Source organism: Neltuma alba, unplaced genomic scaffold (genome assembly GCF_004799145.2).
Source record: "Neltuma alba isolate B1F8T4 unplaced genomic scaffold, ASM479914v2 tig00004908_pilon, whole genome shotgun sequence".
Classification (NCBI taxonomy): domain Eukaryota; kingdom Viridiplantae; phylum Streptophyta; class Magnoliopsida; order Fabales; family Fabaceae; genus Neltuma; species Neltuma alba.
The window spans coordinates 18,280-30,207 of record NW_021633904.1 but is presented as its reverse complement, the minus strand read 5'-3'; the positions used below and the strand labels follow the sequence as shown (position 1 = coordinate 30,207).

At 35.9% G+C, this 11,928-nt stretch overlaps 1 protein-coding gene across 2 annotated transcripts; it reads left to right on the top strand.

The window, feature by feature from the left end:
• The first annotated feature begins 2,587 nt into the window (after nucleotides 1-2,587).
• Nucleotides 2,588-11,470, top strand: LOC114746122 (acetyl-coenzyme A synthetase, chloroplastic/glyoxysomal). 2 transcript variants are annotated; one of them, XM_028934309.1, is made up of 19 exons: nucleotides 2,588-2,592; nucleotides 5,023-5,242; nucleotides 5,387-5,530; nucleotides 5,626-5,781; nucleotides 5,938-6,060; nucleotides 6,168-6,336; nucleotides 6,570-6,652; nucleotides 6,925-7,026; nucleotides 7,090-7,178; nucleotides 7,282-7,372; nucleotides 7,885-7,998; nucleotides 9,059-9,135; nucleotides 9,223-9,301; nucleotides 9,386-9,454; nucleotides 9,566-9,741; nucleotides 9,916-9,972; nucleotides 10,136-10,226; nucleotides 10,362-10,460; nucleotides 10,995-11,470. In XM_028934309.1, exons 2-19 carry the CDS (start codon nucleotides 5,051-5,053, stop codon nucleotides 11,178-11,180), a joined length of 2,097 nt encoding a protein of 698 aa, XP_028790142.1. In that variant the 5' UTR covers nucleotides 2,588-2,592; nucleotides 5,023-5,050; the 3' UTR covers nucleotides 11,181-11,470. The 2 variants fall into 2 exon arrangements, with proteins under 2 accessions (XP_028790142.1, XP_028790141.1); XM_028934308.1 differs by lacking the exon at nucleotides 2,588-2,592 and adding an exon at nucleotides 4,402-4,488 and having other exon boundaries at nucleotides 4,891-5,242.
• The last annotated feature ends 458 nt before the right edge of the window (nucleotides 11,471-11,928 follow it).

The following is an 11,928-nucleotide window of genomic DNA, read 5'->3' as shown; positions in this document are numbered from 1 at the left end:
TCGCAACTTTGAGTGGGAAAAACATAGGAAGCTTGGGGATTTATAGCCAGTGCCCCAGACGGGAAAGACCTTGAGGCGGAGCAGAGGGGAGGAGGGACCCACAACACTTTATGCTGGGCCCTCTCTTTTGGATCAGGCATCTCAGTTCTCACAACATTTGGAAAATAGAAATCCTTATAATAAATGGGAAATATTAAAACCGTAAAAACATATCATGATACATTCATCGTCGTCATTGATATCACCGAATTAGTTGATATCACCTTTGTTAATTAAAAAAAAAAACCGAAAACCCATAGCATCCATGCATTCCACGATTGAGAGCGTGATCCCTGGCCGGTGTCGTGGTTCTATAGGCCCAATTCATAAGCCCATCAGTCAGAGTTCCAAATACCAATTTTTGTTTCAAAACACACGGAGAGAGAGATGGCTTGAGATTTGGTCTGAAAGCATAATGCCAGAGGATGTTTACCTGAGGACTAGCGGAATCGCGGGTGTAACCGTTTAAACTTCAAAGAGGTCTCTTTGACTAGGGCTGTTTACGGGACGAATCCCGTCCGGTTTCATCCTGATAAACAGTAACGGGACAGATTTTTTTCTGTCCCGTGTCCCGGTGGTCCGTTCCGGGGTTGTCCCGGTCCCGGTCGAGACGGGACGGGAGGGGGGATAGGACCAGAACGTTCCGAAATATATATTTTTTTTAATTTTTTTAAAAAAATCTGATTTTTTTAATTATATTTTTTTGAGCTTAAATCTTATAAAAACATCTTTTATTTTCTTTTTTATTTGTTTGGGCACTTTTAAACAAAACTCAAAATATTACATATAATAGTCATTAAAACTCTAAACAAAAGCTTTTAACACAATAAAAACTTGCTAAAAATTCTAATCATCAATAATCTCAAATCATTAACAAATATAAAAACTCTAAATAAATATATCTATAGTTCCATACAATAGTCTCAAATCTTAAAAAAATATGAAAAAAATGATATTATATAAATAGGATAAAAAATTAAAAAAATTAAAAAAAAGGAACCGGTCGTCCCGTCCCATCCCGTCCCAGTTTGTGTCCCGTCCCAATAAGACGGGACCGGAACGGGCCGACGGGGACGGACCGGCCTTAAACACCCCTATCTTTGACACCAATCATGATTTTAAGGGACCACTGTAAACAGTTTAAAAAATAATAATAAAATTACTACCCTCTCTTTTATTTTTAATATAAGAGTTAGTCATATTTAATTTAGTTTTTTAAATATACACATTGTTCGACTTTGTTTATTATATCTATTTATTTTTCAAAATAATCTTTATAATAGTTACATATATTAAATGTTTTATCAAATAATAGTCATAACTAATACACGGGTTAGCAAAAGTGTTTTAGAAAAGATAACATCTTTATTACTAGTAGCTAGTTAATTATTTTTTTTAATGTATTTAAATTAAATTAGTTAACTAATTTTTTAACTAAGTATGGCAGTAGTTGGTTAGTGCTGAACGAACGTGGAGATGTTGTTGAGCATTGATGGGCAGATAAAAGAAGGGGTAGGTGCGTATGACAGACAAGGATTAAAGAGACAGTCAAGTTGAAGGTTGGCGCAGTGTGGAAATTGGGACTCTGAAAGCTTTAAATGATAATGAACAAGAGAGGCCATAAAAGGGGGGAAATAAATGAAACTCCAGATTATATATAGTTTTATAAAATTATATATTTCTTCATCAGCTAATAATTAATTTTTATAAATGCAAGGTGTTCATCCGTTTTATATCTATTTTTTACTTTTCAAAATTAATTATATTTATAAATTAGTATAATATTAAAAAAAACATTTAATATAATATCAATTTCAATAGTTTGGGATCCAAAGGAAATAGGGGCATTTTGAAAATGTTACCTTGCAATTGACATAGTCAATTGATCTTTTAATTTTTTAATGACTTAATTCATGAGATTTAAAACTTAAATTCATGATGCTGACAAAAGAAAAAGATAAAACTTGAATTCATGAACCTATAAGGCTTCCATAATTTCCATTTTTATACTACCCCTGATCTTCAATATAAGAGCTAACTAATTAATTTGAGCATATTAAAAAAGTTGTTAAATTAATTATTTATAATAAATATGCATTGTTTTTTTTAAATATCCTTACTAATCAATCGTATTAGTTAGAACTATTATTTCATGAAATTTTTAGTATGTATAGCTACTATAAAGACTATTTTAAAAAAATATAAATATAAAGATAAAATAAATTAAAATATTATATTTAAGATCAAATTAAAAATCAAACTAATTCTTAATGATAATAAAACTTTAAAAGATTCGGGGTGAAACTTGGGCTGGTGAGAGAGAGAGAGATTTTCACATTTTCACAAAAATCCTATCAGTATTTCATTATTTCAATGTCACTTTCCATGATTTACTGTAGGATTTGGCGGCTTATTCCGTGAATGCCCCTCGTCACCAAAAAAATTAAAAAATGCAACGGCCGAAAGTTCAGAAATTTCCTCTCGCAACCAAAAAGTGATGACCATCGAAAGGGGCCCAAAAAGTGCCTACAAATCTATACGAAAAGACAAAGCGTGATTTTTCTTCTCCACATATTCCTTATCCTCTGTTCCCCTCATGCATACATTCAGCCTTTTGCCGCGGAAGGCACGCCAATTTCTATCTCAAACACCAAAATTTGAAAAACGTGATAATTCTTTGATTCGAAATATTTCATTATTGTATTATCAAAATCGTTCAATTATCACAGTAACAGATAGTAAATATACAAAATATTCATTACAGTAAGTGCCGATCATTCTTTTCTTTAAATTATGTATAAATTCCTAAATACCTAATTACAATACTCCTCCTGTTTTTAATATAAGATTTATTTAACTATTTGATTAAATTAAGAAAGTTAGGTAAGTTAGTTAATTATAAAAAATATGACATGTTTTTCCTAAAATACTATAATCATCTTTCTTAATATTTACCTTCTTTTATTTACTTAATTATGATTGAGGGAACATTCACAGGAGTAATTTAGAAAATATTTATAAATATAAGAAATATATCTTATATTTAGAATCAAAATTAACTTAATAATTAAGACATATATTAAAGATAACAGGAGTAGTTTATAAATATATAGAAGTTTACTCTGACCAACGAGTACGAACAAGATGTTCCATGTCCATACTATTCCTCTAAGAACCCTTTTTTTTTTTTTCCCGGTTTGGCTTAGTCCCACCAATTGCGGTATAATAATTCCATATATGAAAATAAACAATCCCATAAAAACTGATGCAATGCAAATCGATTAAGCCCCATTGGAATGATTTGTAAACAGCATTTTAATCATAATTTATAAAATACAAGCTAAATATATAAGATAAATTTTATCTTGATTTATATGAAACACTTTTATAAATGATTTTAATTATGATTCTAAATGGGGTTCAAGTGATAAGAATTTTGACACCTCATGAAAATTATTATAATTTGAAGGGTCTCGCATATCTACAAATTTCAAGGCTTTATAATGAATGATTCACATATCATGTTTATGATTCATAATTTATGAGTATTAAAACTAGTTGTATGATTTTAAAGCAGAAAAGTTATATTCTTTTGGGTCAAAAGACAAATATATGTATATATTCTTAACCAGTTGTGTGAATAATTATGAGTAATATAAATGTATTAATAATTTTCTCTCTCCGTGTTTTTTTGTTTTGTTCTTTTGTCTTTGGTTTGTATACGCTGTCACGCGCACAGTTTTTGAAACACCCCGCAGCCGGGAACTCCTTTTTTTTTTTTAACGAAAAAGGAAATAAAATGTCAACCGCCAAATCCAATCAACACCGTATCTCCAGCACATCATCATCATCGAATCTATAACCTGTGAAAATGCAGCCGAAAATGCTCTGCGTATTGGAACCCAACTCAAGCCCAGGCAATATAGGATCCAGGGGCGCCAGACCGACGCCACACAGTTCATACTTTGTTTTTTGGTCCAGGCACACAGTTCATACGATCATAGTATTTAATCGTTCCTCAATCGTCAATTTCCTCGTCCCTGAATTTTTTGATGGGGGCAGTCCCGGGGCTCGTGTTTCCCAGTAAGTTGGGTAAGTCTCTGTTACCCCTTTCCCGTTTTTACCGGGGAAAACTTCACCGACAGCATCGGAGATGACTTATACGTCCGGTGATGAAAGCAATGAGTTATATATACCCCTATATATTTAGTCAACTTCGTGTGTTCATCGTTGCCTCATTTTTAATCCCATGAAAATAAAACCTACATCTTCTAGGTAGAAATTCAATATTTTATTGTCTTCGTCGTCGTCGTCGTCGTCATCTTCCTCTTTTCTTTGAACTTTTCCATGATAGTCTTTGCTGTGCCTTTGAAGATATCATTAAACAAAACCCATATCTTATACAAATTCAAATCGCGCGAGCTATCCTCCAGCAACGCGCCACCCAAGGTTAGTCTCCGACTTTGCATGGAATTGGTATAACCATGCCAATTAATGGTCATCATCACCTTTGGTTGATAAAGAATATTAAAATAGGTCTTTAAGATTGGGAACGATGCAATATCCTCTACCTTCTCTGTTTCTGGACATGCTGGGCACAGTCCTCTCCAACTCATAGCGTCATAAAAAACAGGGTCCTAGTATTGAAAGTTATCGTTTTTAGATGTTTGACGAAATGAAACTAAGTAATTATTGGACAGAGAAATTTCTGCAGTGGTCTACCTCTCCCACTTTAATGTTTATGTCCTTAAAAAATTGGAAAATCCCGATCATTATCGTTATTCTACGAAGAAATTAATTAAATAAAAAAAATAATTTCATCATTTATGAAGCCGTTGGCGATTGTGCCAGGATGATTCTCACGTCTTATAACCCTGTTCGGGCTATTCCGGCTGGTGCCAGCGAATCTCGTTCTGAAGCTTCATCGCTTTCTCTTTCTTCTGTCTCTCCCTTGTGGAGGGGTAACATCAGTAGCGGAAGGAGGAGGAATCTACGAGTAGCGAGGCGAAACATGGCTTCGAATTTGACCACTAACAATTTCCTACGCCACGTAGAATCCATGACGGAGCTGCCATCAGGTGCTGGTCACATTTCGAAACTGAACGCTGTGGTTCTCGGTGAAGCTCTCGCTACTGAAGAGAACGAATTGGTGTTTCCCAGCAAGGAGTTCTCTAGCCAAGCACTCGTTCAGTCCCCAGAACAGGTTCTAGCGTCTTTCCATTGATCTCTGTTCAGATTCAAAATTAAGCCTTGTACTTTCTGATTTTCTATCACAAAAAGATGTTCTTTTCATTGACACTGATTTCTAAGCAGTCGAGGTTTCTTATTTGCATTTATGATCTGTCAGTATCTGGAGATGTACAAGAGGTCCATAGAGGACCCGGCAGGATTCTGGTCCGACATTGCATCCGAGTTCTATTGGAAACAAAAATGGGGTGATAAAGTACGCGACGAAAATTTTGATGTTAGGAAGGGCAATATCAAGATTGAGGTATTGTTATTTATGATCATTTCCCATTTGGATCTCGCTTTATAGCGTTCGGCTGAGGCGTGAGTGTCTCTGCGTACGTTTGTTGCTCCTTCCAGTGGTTCAAGGGTGGCATCACCAACATCTGTTACAATTGCTTGGATAGAAATGTAGAGGCTGGACTTGGCAATAAGATAGCCATTTACTGGGAAGGCAACGAGCCTGGTTCAGATGGTACTTTGACTTACGCACAGCTCCTGGATCAAGTTTGCCAGGTCAGTTATGAGGTTCCTCTTTCCGTGTCTGTGTCACAGGACTCTAAATAAGATGCTTCTACTTGGAAAAATCTCCACTTAGATGCTTGAATGTTATTTCTGTTGGAGCACATCAGCAGAAGTTGGCTGGATGATCGAAGCTATTTCGACCTGCAGGTTGCAAACTACCTAAAGGATATTGGTGTCAGAAAGGGAGATGCTGTAATAATTTACTTGCCCATGCTGATGGAGCTCCCCATCACAATGCTTGCATGTGCCCGCATTGGTGCTGTTCATTCGGTATTACGCTGAGTCCATCCTCTTCCTCCACTTTTTTACTTATCCGTCTGTGGATTATTTTCAGATGGCTTTTGGGTTAACAGTTGTTAGCTTTTTGATTTGTTTAGGTTGTATTTGCTGGGTTTTCTGCAGAATCTCTGGTACAAAGAATCATTGATTGTAAACCGAAAGTTGTGATTACTTGCAATGCTGTTAAAAGGGGCTCCAAGATAATCCAACTGAAAGACATAGTTGATGCTGCTATTAATGAGTCAGCCAAAAATGGGGTCTCTGTAGGTTGGTAAATCAATGATTTGTTTATCAATTCATTGTTGTACTCTATTCCTCAGTTATCGAGTACTTCTGGCATCATACTTCTCATGGCACTCATGGCATATCCTCAAACATTATTTTATAAAAAGGGTTAAACATTAAGTATGTTTGATTGATAGCTAGTGAGGCTGCCAATAATTATCTCTGTTTTCCCCACTTTCATGTTCTCATCTTTTGTATTTATTCCTTTCTTCCAGATGTATGCTTAACTTATGAGAACCAATCGGCAATGAAAAGGGAAGATACAAAATGGCAGGAAGGACGAGATATATGGTGGCAGGTTATAATTTAAATTCTCTTTGCATTTATGCGCTCTTATGTTTTACTAAGTGTAGTGGTAGCATGAGATTATTCTATACTTTGGCAACAATTCCTTTATGATGTGCCCATGGAAAAGAAAATTCACGATTTTGCTGATTTCAATTTGTTTAATTATTGGAATTTGTTTGTTTATTCTTGTAAGGTTTAACACGGAACTTTCTGTGACCAATAAATTTTATATTTTCATGGTAAATGTTCATTAATGTTTGCTGATTTGTGACTGATTTTCAGGATGTCATGCCTCGATATCCAACCACTTGTCCGGTGGAATGGGTTGATGCAGAGGATCCACTTTTTCTGCTATATACAAGTGGGAGTACCGGAAAACCAAAGGTATTTGTTTGCAGTACTTTCATTTACATGTGATTGCCGTATTCTAACATATGTTCTCCAAAGGGTGTCCTCCATACAACAGGTGGCTACATGGTGTACACCGCTACCACATTCAAGTATGCGTTTGACTACAAACCATCTGATGTCTACTGGTATCCTTGAAAGCTAGCCCTTGATGTCTTTTCTTTTGAGGGTGTTCCTGATCAAGAACCAGATTGGTGCCTTTAATTCAACACCTTTATACTTTGACTGTAGGTGTACTGCTGACTGTGGTTGGATTACTGGGCACAGCTATGTTACTTACGGACCAATGCTCAACGGTGCAACAGTAGTTTTGTACGAAGGGGTAATAGATTTTTAACTTTTTTTTCGGCCGGGGTTGATGGATTTAAGTTTAAACATAGTATAATTATTTATGTGCATATGGTGTGGCTAAAAGTGCATCCTAGAGACATGTTACGGCAGAAGAAAAATTAATCACAAATTTCAATTTTTTGAATCTAGACTTCTACCAGCTACAGAGTGATGAAGTTAAAAGGCTTTGAGAAATATTGAATAAACTTTTGAAGCTCGCAGAAAAGATATAGAATATTCAATGACTAACAACATTGCATTTTCCTAGTAAAATTGAACTGTTACTAAGCTTTAGCGTATTTATAACCATTGAGCTATTTGTTTGGATCCGCACATCATGTCTTTTTATTCTCCTAAACTGTCTTGGAATCACAAAAATTACTGTGCTTTCCACCATCAAGTGTTATTTTAATTTGGCGTTTTCACTCAAAAATTGCGAACAAGCTTTTGGCAAAGAGGTGCTTCGTTAGTAATCTATTGGAAACATAATTGTCTTATCTTCAGGCTCCCAATTATCCTGATGCTGGGCGCAGTTGGGACATTGTTGACAAATACAAGGTGACCTTATTCTACACTGCTCCCACATTGGTGCGGTCGCTCATGCGTGATGGTGATGAGGCAAGAAATCTTTCTGTACTTAAATGTGCACAGTGCATTGGTTTATGAGTTGATTTGTTGCTAATTGTTTCTGGAGATTGATAGTTTCTTCTTTATATAAATAACTGGCTTAGATGTATTGTATATGTACTTATCAGTGCTAACAGGCTCGTTTTGTAGTTTTTGTCCACTTACTCTTGATCTATCTAGTATCTTCCATTCATAATCATTACTACTCTCTTCAAGCCTTCTTGTCACAGTAGTAATAAACTGTTGTTGGATTTTAGCGGCATAAGCCATGAGGCCTTAAATCAGTGTTGTTTACCTTTTGAATAACTGGTTTTTAAGAAATTATATATCATTGATTATCTATATTATCCATTACTTTGTGCGTCAGATACTCGGAATGATGTGTCAAAGTACATGGCTAGGTTGAAGCACGTCTTTTGTATGAAATAATCATTGCCGCACGGAAAAGATTTGGATGAATTTTTCAAGAATTACTCCTATCCTTCGGGAAGAAAAGTTCGAGAATAAGTGAAAAAAGGATATTGGGAATAGGCAGTGTTGGTGATATTTCAGACATGGCTAATGTTTTTATCTCCCTCTCTGGCCTTTCATTCATCTTATTTATGTTTATGTTGATCCAAATTCCATAAACTATCGAAGTATGTGAATTCATGCCAATAATACTTCTTTCATAAGATTTCTAGAAGGAACTATGGAAAGTAAATTATTGCAAGTAGATCTATATTACGTCAAAATGGACAGAAGGAATCTAATGTTGAAATATAAAACTGGTATTCTGCTTCTAAGATAGAAGAAATCAAGTACTCTTGGTCAATGCTAACATTGCAGATCATATATCCTAGTTTTCTGTAGCCTAAAGAATTTGGTAAATTGATACCTTTTCTGCCCCTTATAGGAATAGGATCCGTCATTTATATCTTGAGCTGATACTTTTGATAAAGTTCTGTATGACCGAATAATAGAAGGGAAAATTTTTTGGAGATCGTCACACGTCTAGAGTTCTAGATTGATACTTATTATTCATTTTTCTGAAGCGTTGCAAATCTTGCAGTATGTCACCCGGTACTCGAGGAAATCATTACGAGTTCTGGGAAGTGTTGGCGAGCCCATAAATCCAAGTGCGTGGAGGTTAGTATATATCCCCCCCCCCCCCCGGGTAACCAATTGCAGCTTGATTATTACTTCGTATCTAAATCATTTTTCTTTCTCTTCTAGGTGGTTTTACAATGTAGTCGGAGATTCAAGATGTCCTATCTCTGACACTTGGTGGCAGACGGAAACTGGTGGCTTCATGGTACTTTTAAAAATGGATAGAAATTATTATTATATACTTAAAATTTGAGTTTCCAAGACTAATATATTTTATTGTTATTCGCAGATAACTCCACTACCTGGTGCTTGGCCCCAAAAGCCTGGCTCGGCTACATTCCCTTTCTTTGGAGTTCAGGTCTTTTATGCATTCCTTACATATTAGTATTATAGTTTAATGAATTTGTTTCACCTACTCACTAGAATATTGCAATGCCTTTATCATTGATTACTTTTGTTTTAACTATAGCCTGTCATAGTGGATGAGAAAGGTGTTGAAATACAAGGTGAATGTAGCGGTTATCTGTGTATTAAAAACTCATGGCCTGGTGCATTCCGAACTCTTTATGGCGATCATGAAAGATATGAAACAACGTATTTCAAGCCGTTTCCCGGATATTATTTTTCTGGTGATGGCTGCAGCAGGTCGGTGATTTACAAAACAATAGATGCTAAATTGTCAGTCTGCTTCGTGATGTGCAAAGCTTCTAGCATCTTCTGTTGTCTTCGATTTAATTTATTTTGTATACGTTTTATTTTTCTAGTTTTACCAGCAAAAACGAGATATTTATTTTCAACCTATGCAATTCTATTTTGTAGGGATAAAGATGGATACCACTGGCTCACTGGAAGAGTGGATGATGTCATCAATGTCAGGTATTTGTTGTGTTGCATAAGCAAATTTTCGCTCAATCTTGCTTAGTTCTATATGTAAAGGAATTCAACATTAATAGAAAAAGTTGATGGGAATAAGAATTTAGAAATTGATGAAGTATTCATTGATATCTCGTCTAATGTAGTATTTAAATGATATGTGCAGTGGGCATCGTATTGGCACAGCTGAAGTGGAATCGGCTCTAGTTTCACATCCTCAATGTGCAGAAGCTGCTGTGGTTGGTGTTGAGCATGAGGTATGTTTCTATAAACCACTCTTCCTGTAGTTTCTGTTCGTGTACTACTCATATACACAGGGAAAAGTTTTAGTCTTTACACTATAGCTAAGGGATTCACGTCTGTGTCTGAATCGACTATCTAAATTTCTGCAGGTTAAAGGGCAGGGTATCTATGCATTTGTCACTCTTGTAGACGGTGTTCCCTACAGTGAAGAGCTGCGGAAGAGCCTCATACTCACAGTTCGAAAGCAGGTCTTTACTTATTCCATTAATTTTCCTCTTATTGATAAAACACTGGTAAAACTCACATGTTTTGATACTATCAATTAGTAGCTTAGTTAGTTAAGGCTTACATGGTAATTTTTCTTAGATCATGTCTGGATCTATGACATTATTAGGGAAAAAGAAATAAAATGGAGAATTTTTCAGGTACAGTGTTTAAGTGTTAATCTGGTATCATTTTGTGTTCGCATTCTCTTTTTTCTAGTGATGTGATTCCATACAGTGGCCTCAACATCTCCAGACCTTTTCATTAGTTGTGCAAGTGACTTGTGAGAACCTGATTATTTGGTGGAGAATAACTGTAATAGCTGTCGTGGAATTAATTATGTAAATCTACTCATATAAGTGATTTCAGTTGGCGCTTGAATTGAAAAATTCTATACTTGCAATTTCATTACTTTAAATATTGTCAGGTAGATTAACGGTGTTGCAATTTGTCAGAGCATGTTCCTATGTGACTTCTATCCATGACTTCACTTCAAATTCTGTTGTTTGACTTTTCAGATAGGAGCTTTTGCTGCCCCTGACAAAATCCATTGGGCTCCTGGCCTCCCAAAAACAAGGAGCGGAAAGATCATGCGAAGAATCCTGAGAAAAATTGCTTCCAGGCAATTGGATGAGCTTGGAGACACAAGTACCCTTTCAGATCCAAACGTGGTCAATCAACTTATACAACTTGCTGATTGCTGAATCTCCCAAGTCTCTGATATCTGGAGGTATAATACCGGCATAACTGACCTATTAGAGGCTTTGCCAATGTCGTCATAAAGAGCAGCAAGAGGACGAGTTTTTGATTGTTATGAAATTGTTGTGCCTTTTATTTCGTGGCCGCTTGGGACCTCAGAATCTTGGAGAATAAGATATTTCTAGTAGTTTTGTCCTCATTTTCATACCGGTCGTTTGATGTTGCGTGTGGCCAATGAAATAATAGAACACGGGGCTTTTGTAAAATTATTATGGGACTTACAAAATTTTAGATACCTATTGGTGGGTTTGTATGGCTAGCTTAATGACCGCTGAATATCTGACTCAAAACCTACTTTCTGTGTTCGCATAAAAATATCTGAAAACACTAGGATTAGCCTTCAGTGCAATGACTGAACCATTGTCACTAAGAATCGTTTATCTGCCGTGCAACACTGATCACTTAATTCCCTTGGATGATGCTTGGGTTGGAGAATCTTAATTTGCCATGTGAAAATCACGACAGAGGAAGTGAGTAACTTCATTCAAAACATCTACTATGCAGTAGGGACCCGTTTCCTGGCGTCCTAGACAACAGAAAATTCAACCGCTCCGATCTTCAAGAAATGCTTCGAAGGGCTACTAGGAATAGTTACCTAACTTATTACATACAAGTACCATGCGACTCCAAGATTTTAGGGCTGGCCTGGCATGATGTACCAATGGTCAAGTAGCAAGGATGAGGTGGGACAGT

Coding starts and splice junctions, on each gene's coding strand:
- LOC114746122 (XM_028934308.1), top strand. CDS start 4,892: ATGATTCTCACGTCTTATAACCCTGTTCGGGCTATTCCGGCTGGTGCC. Junction 7,999..9,058: donor TCATGCGTGATGGTGATGAG/GCAAGAAATCTT, acceptor CAAATCTTGCAG/TATGTCACCCGGTACTCGAG. Junction 9,973..10,135: donor GATGATGTCATCAATGTCAG/GTATTTGTTGTG, acceptor TGATATGTGCAG/TGGGCATCGTATTGGCACAG.